This window comes from Trichomycterus rosablanca, chromosome 21 (assembly GCF_030014385.1).
Source record: "Trichomycterus rosablanca isolate fTriRos1 chromosome 21, fTriRos1.hap1, whole genome shotgun sequence".
Classification (NCBI taxonomy): Eukaryota; Metazoa; Chordata; class Actinopteri; order Siluriformes; family Trichomycteridae; genus Trichomycterus; species Trichomycterus rosablanca.
The window spans coordinates 14,162,641-14,179,295 of record NC_086008.1 but is presented as its reverse complement, the minus strand read 5'-3'; the positions used below and the strand labels follow the sequence as shown (position 1 = coordinate 14,179,295).

The 16,655-nt window shown below is 39.2% G+C and overlaps 1 protein-coding gene across 1 annotated transcript; it reads left to right on the top strand.

The window, feature by feature from the left end:
* The first annotated feature begins 9,229 nt into the window (after positions 1-9,229).
* Positions 9,230-12,190, top strand: LOC134335507 (sialic acid-binding Ig-like lectin 15). The gene is made up of 3 exons (XM_063018048.1): positions 9,230-9,308; positions 9,408-9,782; positions 9,918-12,190. Exons 1-3 carry the CDS (start codon positions 9,263-9,265, stop codon positions 10,370-10,372), a joined length of 876 nt encoding a protein of 291 aa, XP_062874118.1. The 5' UTR covers positions 9,230-9,262; the 3' UTR covers positions 10,373-12,190.
* Positions 12,191-16,655: the final 4,465 nt, after the last annotated feature.

The following is a 16,655-nucleotide window of genomic DNA, read 5'->3' as shown; positions in this document are numbered from 1 at the left end:
TCAGGTCCTTCCACAACATTTCGATTGGATTAAGGTCAGGACTTTGACTTGGCCATTCCAAAACATTAACTTTATTCTTCTTTAACCATACTTTGTAGAACGACTTGTGTGCTTAGGGTTGTTGTCTTGCTGCATGACCCACCTTCTCTTGAGATTCAGTTCATGGACAGATGTCCTGACATTTTCCTTAAGAATTCTCTGATATAATTCAGAATTCATTGTTCCATCAATGATGGCAAGCCGTCCTGGCCCAGATGCAGCAAAACAGGCCCAAACCATGATACTACCACCACCATGTTTCACAGATGGGATAAGGTTCTTATGCTGGAATGCAGTGTTTTCCTTTCTCCAAACAACGCTTTTCATTTAAACCAAAAAGTTCTATTTTGGTCTCATTCGTCCACAAAACATTCTTCCAATAGCCTTCTGGCTTGTCCACGTGATCTGTAGCAAACTGCAGACGAGCAGCAATGTTCTTTTTGTTGTTCAGTGTTCTCCTGATGGTGGACTCATGGACATTAACATTAGCTAATGTGACAGAGGCCTTCAGTTGCTTAGAAGTTATCCTGGGGTCCTTTGTGACCTCGCCGACTATTACACACCTTGCTCTTGGAGTGATCTTTGTTGGTCGACCACTCCTGGGGAGGGTAACAATGGTCTTGAATTTCCTCCATTTGTACACAATCTGTCTGACTGTGGATTGGTGGAGTCCAAACTCTTTAGAGATGGTTTTGTAACCTTTTCCAGCCTGATGAGCATCAACAACTCTTTTTCTGAGGTCCTCAGAAATCTTCTTTGTTCGTGCCATGTTACACTACCACAAACGTGTTGTGAAGAGCAGACTTTGATAGAGCCCTGTTCTTTAAATAAAACAGGGTGCCCACTCACACCTGATTGTCATCCCATTGATTGAAAACACCTGACTCTAATTTCACCTTCAAATTAACTGCGAATCCTAGAGGTTCACATACTTTTGCCACTCACAAATATGTAATATTGGATCATTTTGCTCAATAAATAAATGACCAAGTATAATATTTTTGTCTCATTTGTTTAACTGGGTTCTCTTTATCTACTTTTAGGACTTGTGTGAAAATCTGATGTTTGAGGTCATATTTATGCAGAAATATAGAAAATTCTAAAGGGTTCACAAACTTTCAAGCACCACTGTACATTAGCAGTGATGGACAGTAACTAAGTAAATGTAACTAGTTACTATACTTAAGTAGTTTTTTGTGTGTATCTGTATTTCCATTTTGGGTGAGTTTTTACTTTAACTCCACCACATTTGGTAGTCAAATATCTTACTTTTTTTCTCCACTACATTATGAACAATCTGTGATTCCTTTTGGTTTATGTGTGAATAAAAATGTATTTTTTAGCGATCACACCAATCAGTGTTTTGTTCTTATGATAATTTTAATAAACATTACATTAGTGTCAGATTAATTAATGACACTAGAGTCTTTTCACCTAAAATGAGTTGATTAATCAAGAGTCTTGTTACAGTAATAATAATAAAACATTAGAGCCATAATAAATCATGCTACTTTTACTTTCATACTTAAGTACATTTGAAGGTAAATATTTTAGTACTTTTACTCAAGTGGAACTGTTGCCTCACAGCAAGAAGGTCCTGGGTTCGATCCCCAGGTGGGGTGGTCTGGGTCCTTTCTGTGCGGAGTTTGCATGTTCTCCCAGTGTCCGCGTGGGTTTCCTCCGGGTGCGCCGGTTTCCTCCCACAGTCCAAAGACATGCAAGTGAGGTGAATTGGAGATACTAAATTGTCCATGACTGTGTTTTATGTAACCTTGTGTGAACTGATGAATTTTGTGTGGCGAGTGACTACCGTTCCTGTCATGTGTGACCAAAGTGTAAAACATGATGTTAAAAAACAAACTCAAGTGGAGGTAAAGAGTATTTTTACTTTTATTACTACTTTTACTGGAGTAATATTTTACCTTGGATATCTCTACTTTAACTCAACTACATGGTTTGTGTACCTTGCCCACCACTTACATTAGACAAAATGAACTTGCATGTGCATATTCATAATGAATTCATTAATGTATTACATGTAGGAATCAGTTATTAATCACTCATGAAATAAGACATGAATTAATGCTATTTCATTTACCTGCACTATAATGTTTTTGGTAAGGTAGTGTGTTTATTAATCTGTTCATTCAGTGCAGGCAAACCTTATGAATCCAGCCACATGGCTTAGTGTTTAACCAAAATTATTATTATTATGAATCCTAAGGAAAGTGAAGGGAGATTAGTTAAGGCAAAAAAACAAAACAAAAAATCTCTTTAATCTCTGTACTGTATATTGTCTCTACTACTTAATGATATTGCATTATGTAATGTATGCTAATGTAATGCACTGTGTGTTAACAAGAACGACCTATTAACAAGTCATTATAAACATCAATCTTCCACTTCATATACCAAATTGACAATAAAGCAGATGCAGTAAATGTAAAGGCAGTTGAAAATACCCATAAATTGTACAAATGTTGATTATTTACCGTTTAATATTTCATTCACTGCTGCCTGTCCCATATGAGAACATGACAGCGTGGGGTTTGTTTGGAACTAGTGGTGGGCGGATCGATCCAAATATCGATAGTATCGATACCAACGTTGGTATTGGAATCGATCGATACTAGTGTGATGGGATCGATACTTTAGGTTCCGTTTTTTTCTCCGCTACATTCAGTACGTTCCTCCCGTTTCATCAAAAAGTAGACGTGTGTGTGTGTGTGTGTGTGTGTGTGTGTGTGTGTGTGTGTGTGTGTGTGTGTGTGTGTGTGTGTGTGTGCGTGTGTGTGTGTGCGCGTGTAAACACTGCTCTTTTACATCTAACATGCACACTTTGCTCCTCCCTGTTCCGCTGTGTTTTATTGTCGTGCCGTCACGTGACTAAGCAACACAGAGAAAATACATACAGCAGTGAGTGAAAGGCAGAGAGAAAAAAATTTAATAAAAAAAGAGTTTTCAAGTTTTAAAACATTTGTTTTTCAGTTATAATACAGTACTGTGCTTTGTTTTAAGTCAGAGAAGAAGTGCAGTGAAAGGAATAAATTTAATTTTATTATAATGTTTATGAACAAAGACCTTTCACTGAAAAAAGAATTGACGTTCTTTTATATTTTTGTGTACTTTATTTTACAAAAAGCCAGAGAGTGCAATAAGAGTAGGAATTATGTTTTCTTATTATATAATTGTTCTTGGATCGATACAAAATTTTGTAGTATTGCACATCACTATTTGGAACTATTGGAGGGGTACATGAACCACGTGACCGCATGGCGGCGAGATCAAGGAGTGTCGCAACTCTCTCTCTCTACGGCTCTGGATAAATTGACAGAACACCGGCCCGTCTTCTGTCTTAAATTGCATTACTTGTGGCCCGCCAGCACAGTCAAACAGAAAAAAAATAATTATCGTTGCTGTCTGATTAAAACACTTTTAGCGGTTTTCACTTTTTTTTTTACGTGTTGATTGTGGGTATAAATTTCTGTCTGTCCATAGCAGCGAATATCCAGCGAAAATGACCAATTAAAAGATGAATGAAATCATGCAAGCTCTTTAACGAGTATCTCCACTGGCTGCTAGACCTGTCCATCAAAACAGCATATCTCCTCCTCCTTCCCCTCCTGTACTGTTTGAGAAAGAAGCGAAACTCGTTTGCTGCGTGATGTTTCATCTCTACAGTTTATTCAGGTTATTCAATCACATGGTTGTAAACATGATTTATATTTGTGATGTTTGTAGTTTTTAAAAACACATTTGTATCTGATATTTATGGATTAAGCGTTTACATAGACTGTATTAATTAACACAATTGAACTTTTTATAGCTACAGTCAATAACTTGATTACTGTTAGGGTGTCTGCGGCGTCTGATGAACTTACCACCTCTTCTCAGCGTCGCAGACGTTACAGAACAAAGAACAGCGTGGCCTCAAATAGGAGGTCCGCTGATTAGTGCGTATGACCGGCACCTGCGCGCTCACTACTTAAGTGGGCGTCGCCAGGTTGCCGGCGTCGCACCTTTTGTTTTGTAACCGGCTTTCGGCTGCATTGTACCAGCCTTTTTTCTTTCATAGGGCTTAGTGGGTTTCCCTGGCGCTGTACAGCGGTAGGGTGTGTAAGTTGAAAGACTGAGGTAAATAGACCTAGAATTTTGTATTATTAAGCTGGTGTGATTTCGTGCAGCCCTCGCGCTGCAGTTCATTTGCGCCGCGTTTCTCTGTCAGCAGCCGGTTAGCTTTTCACGGCGCGACCGGGTCTCTCTGTACAGAGCCGCGTCTCTACCGGAGCGACCCGGGTTCGCGTCCGTGGTCCGCAATTTAGCGTTGCGGCTTTTTTTTGTTAACGACCCCTTCCCAGCTCCTCGCTGGTGACAGTGCCGTCCGGGCTTTCCCGGAACTCTGTTTTTCCCCCTTTTATGTGTCTCGTGGGTTTCTCCCAGAGATAGGCAGCGTTCGGCGCTCCTCCTAAGCGCTTGTTCTCATCCTGCATTCAGTCTCGCCATAGCGAGGTGTTGCGGTCTAGGGGTTCGCGGCTCGCGTTTTGTGTTTCGCCTTTTGTTTTTTTCTGTTTTTTCTCTTTTAGTGCCAAGACGTCTTCGGCAGCGTTCGGGGTTCCCGAATTGTTTTTTGTTGACTGTTTAACATCTTTTGTTGTTTATTATCATTTCATTTAATAAGGTACTTTCTGTTATATCCGCATTTTGGGTCCTCCCTCTCTGCTCATCATAACAATTACAAAGTAAAAAAGTAAAGATATTGTCTGGTAACTTGATTGTTTCAGGTATTTATATGTTTTTAAATGGTAATTTAGAACAATATTTCCCAGTCTTGTTTCTGCACATTACAGTAGCAAAAGGTTTTCTTAATAGATCTATGAAATAATCGAATCTGTGTTTTGATGCTTTATTGATGCATAGTATTAGATCAAAATATTTTAAAAAGCATGATTTCTGAGTTAGCCAGATAACTTAAGCACAGTGTCAAGGATTGTTTAATATGAACGTCTTTTTTTGTCTTTAGTCTTATGGTTATGTATGCCAGGAAATACTTCAAAGGTAGCCATGCATTGTTATAGTTTGTCACCTGAATGCTTACAATTGGTTGTTTGCTGTGTGAAAATAAAATGATTAAATAACCGTGTATTATATGCATATTTTATTGTTTAAAAAAATGTCATCAGGGACTGCTGACCCTCGGACACTTTCACATTATCAAATCTGGCCCTCCTGGAAAAAAGTTTGGACACCACTGACTGAAGTCTGTGTTACATTGTCCCAAATCAGCAAGTGATTGTTTATTACTAAAAAAAAAAAAAAAAAAAAATACTTTGGAAGATTATAAAGTTGATAAAATGTGCACAAATTTATGAACTTCCTATTTGATGTTATAAAGTCAGCTCAGCCTAATAGGACAGGTTTTGTGCCTTTGTGCAAACCAGCACTGGAAGTATTCACTGTTTTCACTGATGCTACCTGCCACTTTTACTATAATGATTTTTATAAGCACAAAGCAATAACATTAAATACCCAAGTAAATTATTAATTACAGTTAGTGCTGGACAATAATTCGATATTGATATATATCGCGATAGAAAATGTTTCAATAACGGTGATATGATTTTTAAACAAATTCGATCGATATGCATTACGTCAGTGCGCTTTGCCCGTGTTACTTTTTTGCGGAAGCATTTCTGCTCGCAGGTGTTCCCACAGGGACGCAATTCAACAGCGCACCTCAAGCGAATAGTTCTCCATGTTGTGCAGTTACACACTCAACATAAATGTCAACCACCAACACAATTACAGAAAAAGTACTAGTACTGAGTACTAATACCAGTTATGAATATTACTTCTTATTAGTTGTGGCGCGCTACGAATAAAGGCACCAACGGGATATTCGCGTTCCACTGTTGCCAGATTGGGCTGTTTTCCTCCAAATTGGGCGTGTTTTAAAAAAAAAACAATTTAATAGCATTTAAATAACACTTCTATTTAAAAGGAAATATTCAGTTTTAAGAAGCCCCAGCAGAAGCCTTGTAGAAGGCTATTAAAAGTAAAGTCAATTTTCTATAAGCTATATTTTAGTTTTTCACAGGGAGCTTCTTATGCTAGACTTGATGTAATTCTAAATGGTACTCACTGCCTGTATAGGTAAACGAGTGAGTGACCAAAACACTACTAGATCAACAGCTACTATCCACATACAAAAATAAGGTATCAGACAGTTTCTGTGCCACCCCTGTGTGAGCAATGGTCTCAGTCTGGCCACCCCTAAGGAAATTGTCTGGCTTTGCCACTGTCCACAGTTGAAAAAGAAGCAGACGAAATAGCTGATAAGAGATGAAGGACTGATTCAGTGGTGTATTCAGCTTGTATTTCTTGCCAGAAACCAGAAAAGAGGTTTGCAGGTACAGCCATCCAATTTTGGTGTTTTTGGCAGTTTTTCTGACATTTGTGTTATTCATATCGATATCGGAATTATATCGTATCGACCGAAATTAGGAGTTATATCGTGATATAGGGCTGGGCGATATGGATCAAAAATTATATCTCGATATTTTTTAGCTGAGTGGCGATATACGATATAGACAAAGCTACATGTTTCAAATTTTTTACAGGCACTTTTATTAATATTCATGCTGGGAAGCTTCACACAATAACTATTTTTCCTTAAGAAAAAAAATAACTATTGTAAGAAAAAGTTTGTTTTCTAACGTCTCACCTGTTGTGTAATGTGAATTACAAATATATTGTCTGGCCCTTTAAGAATGTTAAGCGTACTATAGGGCGCAGGGAGCGAGTGTGTAGGGAAGATAACAGAAATTGACCGTTTCCGGCTGCGCTTGTGTGAGCTTGCGTGACATTAAAAGTAGCGTTCTCGTTAAACCCCCCCTCACGTTTGGACTTTATACATTATTTTACATCAGTCGCCACAACATTAACATTTACATTAATATTTTCTTTTACCGTATAGAACTCAATTCTGTAATACAGGCAGAACTAATCATTCATGTTACTGTGTAACTATTACAATATATAATGCATTTTAATCTGCTTCATGCACTTCATTATTATTTAACAGCTTTATTTGTTGTTTAATTGCTTTTTGCTCCTTGTTAGTTCATGCAATTTTATTAATTTTTGGATGTTTATTGGCCGAGAACAAGAAATACTATAATAGAAGATAAATAAATAAATGAGTCTCGGACGTCGGGATATCCTCCAGTATAAACTAACGTGCATGTCAGCCCGTGCATGCGCTTGTATGTTTATATTGGTTTTTGAAACGAATAACGACTCGTTTTCTTGTTTTTCAACTTTGGGATTTGAAGTGAAAAACGAATGGTACACGGAGCTCGAAGATTTTGTCTGGACTTGTTTTCGGCTTTCTCTACAGAATACATTATTCTGCTGCTCATCTGACACTTTAAATCCGAACCATCTCCAAATAATTGAGCCATTATTTTTCTTTTTACTAAGCAGCTCCTCTTCGATAGCTTCTGTCATGTCTTTATCCGTCTCCATGCTATCGCTGCCTGCAGGAATTACTGAAGCGGTGGGGAGGGGGGAGTTGTGTTCAGTGAGGGAGAGGGGCGGGGCAGGTGAACATGTGCAGAGACAAACTGGGAGAAGAGAAAGATGAACTGTCGGATCTAACTGGAACGCAACATCTACAGGGGTTGGACAAAATAACTGAAACACCTGGTTTTAGACCACAATAATTTATTAGTATGGTGTAGGGCCTCCTTTTGCGGCCAATACAGCGTCAATTCGTCTTGGAAATGACATATACAAGTCCTGCACAGTGGTCAGAGGGATTTTAAGCCATTCTTCTTGCAGGATAGTGGCCAGGTCACTACGTGATGCTGGTGGAGGAAAACGTTTCCTGACTCGCTTCTCCAAAACACCCCAAAGTGGCTCAATAATATTTAGATCTGGTGACTGTGCAGGCCATGGGAGATGTTCAACTTCACTTTCATGTTCATCAAACCAATCTTTCACCAGTCTTGCTGTGTGTATTGGTGCATTGTCATCCTGATACACGGCACCGCCATTGGATGCACATGGTCCTCCAGAATGGTTCGGTAGTCCTTGGCAGTGACGCGCCCATCTAGCACAAGTATTGGGCCAAGGGAATGCCATGATATGGCAGCCCAAACCATCACTGATCCACCCCCATGCTTCACTCTGGGCATGCAACAGTCTGGGTGGTACGCTTCTTTGGGGCTTCTCCACACCGTAACTCTCCCGGATGTGGGGAAAACAGTAAAGGTGGACTCATCAGAGAACAATACATGTTTCACATTGTCCACAGCCCAAGATTTGCGCTCCTTGCACCATTGAAACCGACGTTTGGCATTGGCACGAGTGACCAAAGGTTTGGCTATAGCAGCCCGGCCGTGTATATCGACCCTGTGGAGCTCCCGACGGACAGTTCTGGTGGAAACAGGAGAGTTGAGGTGCACATTTAATTCTGCCGTGATTTGGGCAGCCGTGGTTTTATGTTTTTTGGATACAATCCGGGTTAGCACCCGAACATCCCTTTCAGACAGCTTCCTCTTGCGTCCACAGTTAATCCTGTTGGAATGTGGTTTGTCCTTCTTGGTGGTATGCTGACATTACCCTGGATACCGTGGCTCTTGATACATCACAAAGACTTGCTGTCTTGGTCACAGATGCGCCAGCAAGACGTGCACCAACAATTTGTCCTCTTTTGAACTCTGGTATGTCACCCATAATGTTGTGTGCATTGCAATATTTTGAGCAAAACTGTGCTCTTACCCTGCTAATTGAACCTTCACACTCTGCTCTTACTGGTGCAATGTGCAATTTAATGAAGATTGGCCACCAGACTGGTCCAATTTAGCCATGAAACCTCCCACACTAAAATGACAGGTGTTTCAGTTATTTTGTCCAACCCCTGTATATCGATATAAGCGATATTGTCTTATCTTATATCGCGTATGAAAATATATCGATATATTATAAAATCTCGATATATCGCCCAGCCCTATCGTGATATAAATTTTAGCCATATCGTCCAGCCCTAATTACAGTACAGTTTAAATGGTAAACCAATAATGACTGCGACTGCTTCTCTAAAAAAAAAAAAAAATAACAAATACATTTAAATACTGGAAGTAAGCTTTGTGATCATGTGATTTCCTCTTAATTCTAAAATAAAGAAGAGTGTGAAGACCACCGCCATCCAGTACAGCTGAAGATGCAGCTTGTGCTTGTGCTGTTCTACATTCTCTTTTGCAGCTCAGGTTTGGCTTATAATTTATTTTGTATTATGTCATTCAAAACAATTAATGTCTTTAAAAGTCTGCATAACCTTTTTACAGATGAATTTTTGTATTATTTAGGTCCTGTGGCCCAGGATAAGTGGTCAATGACCGTACCTGAAGTTGTCACAGTGGGATTTCGTGAAGACGCCGTCCTCCCCTGCACTTTTACGGCTCCGAGCCAAGTTCAGCCAAGTGTAACGGTGATTTGGCGACATAAAGTTTATAAAGGACCAGAAATTTTCAGGTGTATAAGCAAGGCTAATGAGACTGAAGGTGGACAGAACTGCTCCAAATCACTTGGACGTTACTCACTCTATGGTGACCCGAAAGCACGCAACCTCTCACTAATTATCAAAGATGTCTCAGTGGGGGATCAAGAAAAGTATTTCTGTCGTGTTGAGCTGAAAGAGGGCAGTTATGAAGCTCCAGGCGGAACCGAATTAAAAATCCAAGGTGATGCTTACATTCATTTGTATCTAAAACACACAAACACAGATGTAGATGTTGTGTTTAGTGTTTCTACTAATTTAAATCAAGCATTGTACTGGAAACAATGAACAGAGCTGTTGTGTCTCTTTTCTGCCACAGTACCCCAAACTATAGAGAGCATCTACATACGAACGCTTGCATCTGGAGAGCAGGTTGTAACGTGTGATGTTAAAGGAATACCTCTACCCAATGTAACATGGATCATGCCCGAGAACATAAACGCCTCGCTGGTGTCTTTCCTAAGTGGATTTTTTAGAGCTTCATCCTCAGTTCCTGCGTATCTGCTCAACACCAACTACACCTGTCAGATTGATGGAAGAAATGGGCTTCAAAATCAGTCAATTTACTTCTCAAAAGGAGCTGCGGTGCAAGAACATCAGATCTCGTTGTTATTATTTGTTGCTGTTGTGACTACACTTACAGCCATTTTCATCATCATCATCCTGGTGATTGTGATCATGTGTTACAAGAAAAGTAAGAATACACTTATTAAAACTTTAATACTTGTTGCTGAAAATGTGCCAATAGCCAGGATATACACCGATCAGTCATAACATTAAAACCACCTCCTTGTTTCTACACTCACTGTCCATGTTATCAGCTCCACTTACCACATAGAAGCACTTTGTAGTTCTACAATTACTAACTGTAGTCCATCTGTTTCTCTGCATGCTTTGTTAGCCCCCTTTAATGCTGTTCTTCAATGGTCAGGACCCCCACAGAGTAGGTATTATTTAGGTGGTGGATTATTCTCAACACTGCAGTGACATTGACATGGTGGTGGTGTGTTATTGTGTGTTGTGCTGGTATGGGTGGATAAGACACAGCAGTGCTGCTGGAGTTCAGAACAGGGTGAAAGCAGGCTAAAACAATATGCAGAGAAACAGATGGACATGGCATACAGTAAAAAAAAAACTTTTGTACTTAGATTTTGTATTTATTTAATATTGAATGAATATATCTATTTATAATTTACACCTAATGTTTTTTAACTTTGTAGTTATGGTTATGATTATGATCAAATAAGATTTATACACAACTGAAATTTTTATATTCTTATATTTACTGTTATTTCATTACAGTACAAACCCATGTTTTGTCTGGTCAACTTCATTTTATTTGTTAATATACATAAATTCCTGCATTGCAGGCCTGCAGCACATTCCGAATAAATTAAGATGGTAAAGCATTTACCACTTTGTATGTTGCTATTCCTTTTCACCACACTTAAAAGCAGTTTTGGCACCAAGGATACCAAGTGATTTAGTGTTTTTTGTCCCATTCTTCCTGCAAACACGTTGCCGTTGTCATATCTTTACTCATTCTCTATTGGGGACAGGTCAGGACTGCAGGCAGGCCAGTCCAGTACCCGTACACTCTTCTTCCGCAGCCATGACTTTGTAATGTGTGCACCATCTGGTTTTGCCCTGGCTTTTGGACTTGTTGATAATAAGTCTGGAGCCCATGGCATCCATTTCTTCCAAAAAAAGATCGGAAATACTAATTCGTGACCACAATACACATTTCCACTATGTGATGGTCCATCCCAGATGCCCCTAAGGCCAAAGAACTTGATGCCGCTTCTGGACATGGTTAACATAAAAGTAAAGTTTTAAGTGGCATTTGTGCATGTAACTCTGTATTGTAGTGCTTGACAAAGGTTTGCCAAAGTAATCCCTCACCCATGTGGTTATATCAGCTATTGTTGAGTGGCGGTTCTTGATGCAGCGAAGTCTGAGGGATCAGAGATCACAGGTGTTGAGCTTAAGCTTGCACCCTTGGCCTTTATGCACTGAAATTCCTCCAGATTCCTTGAATTGTTTAATGATATTATGCTCCGTAGAGGAAGAAATATGCAAATCCCTTCCAATCTTTCTTTGAGGTACATTTCAATAATTTTTTCACGCATTTGTCGACAAACTGGAGATCCTCTGATCATCTTTGCTCATCAAAAATCACCTGTTGACATCACCTTTTTTACCTGTTTACTAGCACTAAATTGCTCACATATCAGATTTTTTTTGGAATGCGTTGCAGGCCTTAAATACAGGAATGGAGGTAAATTAACAAATGAACTGACATTAACCAGACAAAGCATGAAATATCCTGGGTTTATACTGTCTGCAGTGTGGGTTTTTTTATTTGCATTTTTTCTTACTTTACAAAGAACCTTGTAAAGCTAAATATCTATTGTATGCATCTCAAAGCTGCTAATTATAATAAATGTTATGAATTTGAAAAGATACATTCAGTTTATATTTAGAAATACAAAGTCATAAACGTTGTAAATAATGTGAGTAATTTTGAATTGTGTTTGTATAATAATTATTTTTTGTTTCCTGACAGTGAAGACATTTATGCAAATATGTAAAACCACAGGTGATGTGCAACATGGAATTAATGAATTACCCATAAAATATATTTGTATATAAATAATTTCTAATATGTTTCTGTTTTTACATTGTTTCTAATATTGTCTTGATTATTACGTGTTGACTACAGTACAACAAATGCGCGTAATATCATTGTTTTTTGGAAATAAGTCCATTATGCTAAGTCACTTTGATCAAGTACTGTCAGACAAGTACCGTTCTCCTGGCAACCACCAAACCCAGACTCATCCATCGGATTGCCAGACGGAGAAGCATGATTCGTCACTCCAGAGAACACGTCTCCACTGCCCTAGAGTCCAGTGGCGTCGTGCTTTACACCACTGCATCCGACGCTTTGCATTGCGCTCGTTGATGTAAGGCTTGGATGCAGCTGCTCGGCCATGGAAACCCATTCCATGAAGCTCTCTACACACTGTTCTTGAGCTAATCCGAAGGCCACATGAAGTTTGGAGGTTTGTAGCGATTGACTCTGCAGAAAGTTGGCGACCTCTGCGCACTATGCACCTCAGCATCCGCTGACCTCGCTCTGTCCTTTTACGTGACCTACCACTTCGTGGCTGAGTTGCTGTTGTTCCCAATCGCTTCCACTTTTTTATAATACCACTGACAGCTGACTGTGGAATATGTAAGAGCAAAGGAAATTTCACGACTGGACTTGTTGCACAGGTGGCATCCTATCACTGTACCACGCTGGAATTCACTGAACTCCTGAGAGCAACCCATTCTTTCACAAATGTTTGTAGAAGCAGTCTGCATGCCTAGGTGCTTGGTTTTATACACCTGTGGCCATGGAAGTGATTGGAACACCTGAATTCAATTATTTGGATAGGTGAGTGAATACTTTTGGCAATACAGAGAGTTTATTGTGCCTCACCTGTCTTTCTGTGCCAGACACAACACTGCATGTCTGTTTCTGTGCAGGATCCTTTACTGTCCACTAGTGGACAACACGGACTAAGCAAATACAATGCAAACGTGACCTGAATTCAATATAGTGCCTGAACTTAGAAAAAAATCTTCATTCCAAATAATGCAACACTATTCAACACTATTATTTTAATGTGCGGTGTGTTCAGCCATATCACTGTAAATAAAACTCTACCCCCCTCAAACACATACTATTCTCAAAAACCTTTTTTATGTTAAATACTGATAAAATAGTACACAATAAAAAGGTTGTGACAGTTATTACATGTGTAAAAAAATGACTGGGGGTACATACTTTTGACACTTTTAATATAGGCCTATTTTCATTTGCATAAATATAAGATTTAATCCATCTGTGTCTAACTATAGTTATTAGGAGGAGAAATCATTATACAGTTGATTTAAATATTAATATGCACTTGTAAGGGACATGTAGTTACACATACTAATTTGTACTTGTAAATACTTTTTATATGACTTTACATAATTAAATTGTAAATTGTTTTTCTGGCTGCTTTTTGTTAATCTTGCTTAATGGAACATATTTTTATATCTGAACAATCAAAATAAGATTTCTCTCTAAATGTCTTGTCATATGTTAAAATATGTAAAATACCTCTAAAATGTATCAGTTAAAAAGTAATACATACAGTAAAAACAATAATTATTATTTTTTTGTGTTATTCTTTTTATGCATATATTTTTTCCCATATTTAGGAGTCACCACAACTACTTGTTCTGTTCTACATGCCTGATTTAATGCCCTTCCTAACACTCCTTATTTTATCCAGGCTCAAGCCCGACACTGAAAGCACCTTGGATGTGTGTATTCTAATGGCTAGGCTGTTTCAGCCACTTCCCTCCCCAGACATAGCCAGTCATGTCTGTGCAGGTGCCAGACCAGCCAATAGCACCACTTTTTGAAACCTGGATCAGTGGTAGAGGACAGCCGGGCACCATAATGCATTTATCTTATATCACTTTAAAAAGAAGTCTCATACAATAAGTTACAATCATGGTAAAAGTGAAGAAGCGTCCTAAAGTTCTGTAAACAACTAAATGAACAAAGATGCCTGGCAGGAAAGGTGTACCACACACGATTTCACAAAATGCTCTCAGACCAATTTTAAGAAGGAGTTATACACTGATCAGCCATAACATTAAAACCACCTCCTTGTTTCTATACTCACTGTTCATTTTATCAGCTCCACTTACCATATAGAAGCACTTTGTAGTTCTTAATACTTTTGTGAATAAGATATTTCAGTTGGAGTTCAGATGAGGTTTTGGTATTAAATAAATCTATCAAAAGTTGAATATACATATATACTGTATATATATATATATATATATATACAGTGTATCACAAAAGTGAGTACACCCCTCACATTTCTGCAGATATTTAAGTATATCTTTTCATGGGACAACACTGACAAAATGACACTTTGACACAATGAAAAGTAGTCTGTGTGCAGCTTATATAACAGTGTAAATTTATTCTTCCCTCAAAATAACTCAATATACAGCCATTAATGTCTAAACCACCGGCAACAAAAGTGAGTACACCCCTTAGTGAAAGTTCCTGAAGTGTCAATATTTTGTGTGGCCACCATTATTTCCCAGAACTGCCTTAACTCTCCTTGGCATGGAGTTTACCAGAGCTTCACAGGTTGCCACTGGAATGCTTTTCCACTCCTCCATGACGACATCACGGAGCCGGCGGATATTCGAGACTTTGCGTTCCTCTACCTTCCGCTTGAGGATGCCCCAAAGATGTTCTATTGGGTTTAGGTCTGGAGACATGCTTGGCCAGTCCATCACCTTTACCCTCAGCCTCTTCAATAAAGCAGTGGTCGTCTTAGAGGTGTGTTTGGGGTCATTATCATGCTGGAACACTGCCCTGCGAACCAGTTTCCGGAGGGAGGGGATCATGCTCTGCTTCAGTATTTCACAGTACATATTGGAGTTAATGTGTCCCTCAATGAAATGTATCTCCCCAACACCTGCTGCACTCATGCAGCTCCAGACCATGGCATTCCCACCACCATGCTTGACTGTAGGCATGACACACTTATCTTTGTACTCCTCACCTGATTGCCGCCACACATGCTTGAGACCATCTGAACCAAACAAATTAATCTTGGTCTCATCAAACCATAGGACATGGTTCCAGTAATCCATGTCCTTTGTTGACATGTCTTCAGCAAACTGTTTGCGGGCTTTCTTGTGTAGAGACTTCAGAAGAGGCTTCCTTCTGGGGTGACAGCCATGCAGACCAATTTGATGTAGTGTGCGGCGTATGGTCTGAGCACTGACAGGCTGACCCCCCACCTTTTCAATCTCTGCAGCAATGCTGACAGCACTCCTGCGCCTATCTTTCAAAGACAGCAGCTGGATGTAACGCTGAGCACGTGCACTCAGCTTCTTTGGACGACCAACACGAGGTCTGTTCTGAGTGGACCCTGCTCTTTTAAAACGCTGGATGATCTTGGCCACTGTGCTGCAGCTCAGTTTCAGGGTGTTGGCAATCTTCTTGTAGCCTTGGCCATCTTCATGTAGCGCAACAATTCGTCTTTTAAGATCCTCAGAGAGTTCTTTGCCATGAGGTGCCATGTTGGAACTTTCAGTGACCAGTATGAGAGAGTGTGAGAGCTGTACTACTAAATTGAACACACCTGCTCCCTATGCACACCTGAGACCTAGTAACACTAACAAATCACATGACATTTTGGAGGGAAAATGACAAGCAGTGCTCAATTTGGACATTTAGGGGTGTAGTCTCTTAGGGGTGTACTCACTTTTGTTGCCGATGGTTTAGACATTAATGGCTGTATTTTGAGTTATTTTGAGGGAAGAATAAATTTACACTGTTATATAAGCTGCACACAGACTACTTTTCATTGTGTCAAAGTGTCATTTTGTCAGTGTTGTCCCATGAAAAGATATACTTAAATATCTGCAGAAATGTGAGGGGTGTACTCACTTTTGTGATACACTGTATATATATATATATATATATATATATATGTTTTTCTTTTGTACAAAAACAATCCTTGATGGAATCCTTGATAACTGTAGCATTGTAACAAAAGGCTACAATCCCACAATTGAGGGGAGAAATTTTGTAGCTCTGTCCTTAAATAGCAGATATTACAAGCTTCTATCTAACAATTTAAATGGTGTTTGAGGCCATGCCTTGTTGCTGAGCAATCTGGATACCAGGTAAACCAGCACTAACCTGCATGGGAGCAGCCAAATCAGCACTACCCCAAATGCAGGTAATCTACCACTAACCAGTACCAGAGATGGTAAACCAAATCCAATAGGCACATACCAGCACAAAACTAGTTAAAGTAGCAGTTTTAAAACCAGTTTATTTAAATTAACGTTATAGAAGTGCTTCCCCAGTAAACAATTCCCTACTCTATTACAAGTAGACAACAGTCCAAGGATACAAATTTGCTGTAACCCAGTTATAACAAGGGAAAATGTAGAATACTTTTTTAAAAAGATGGTG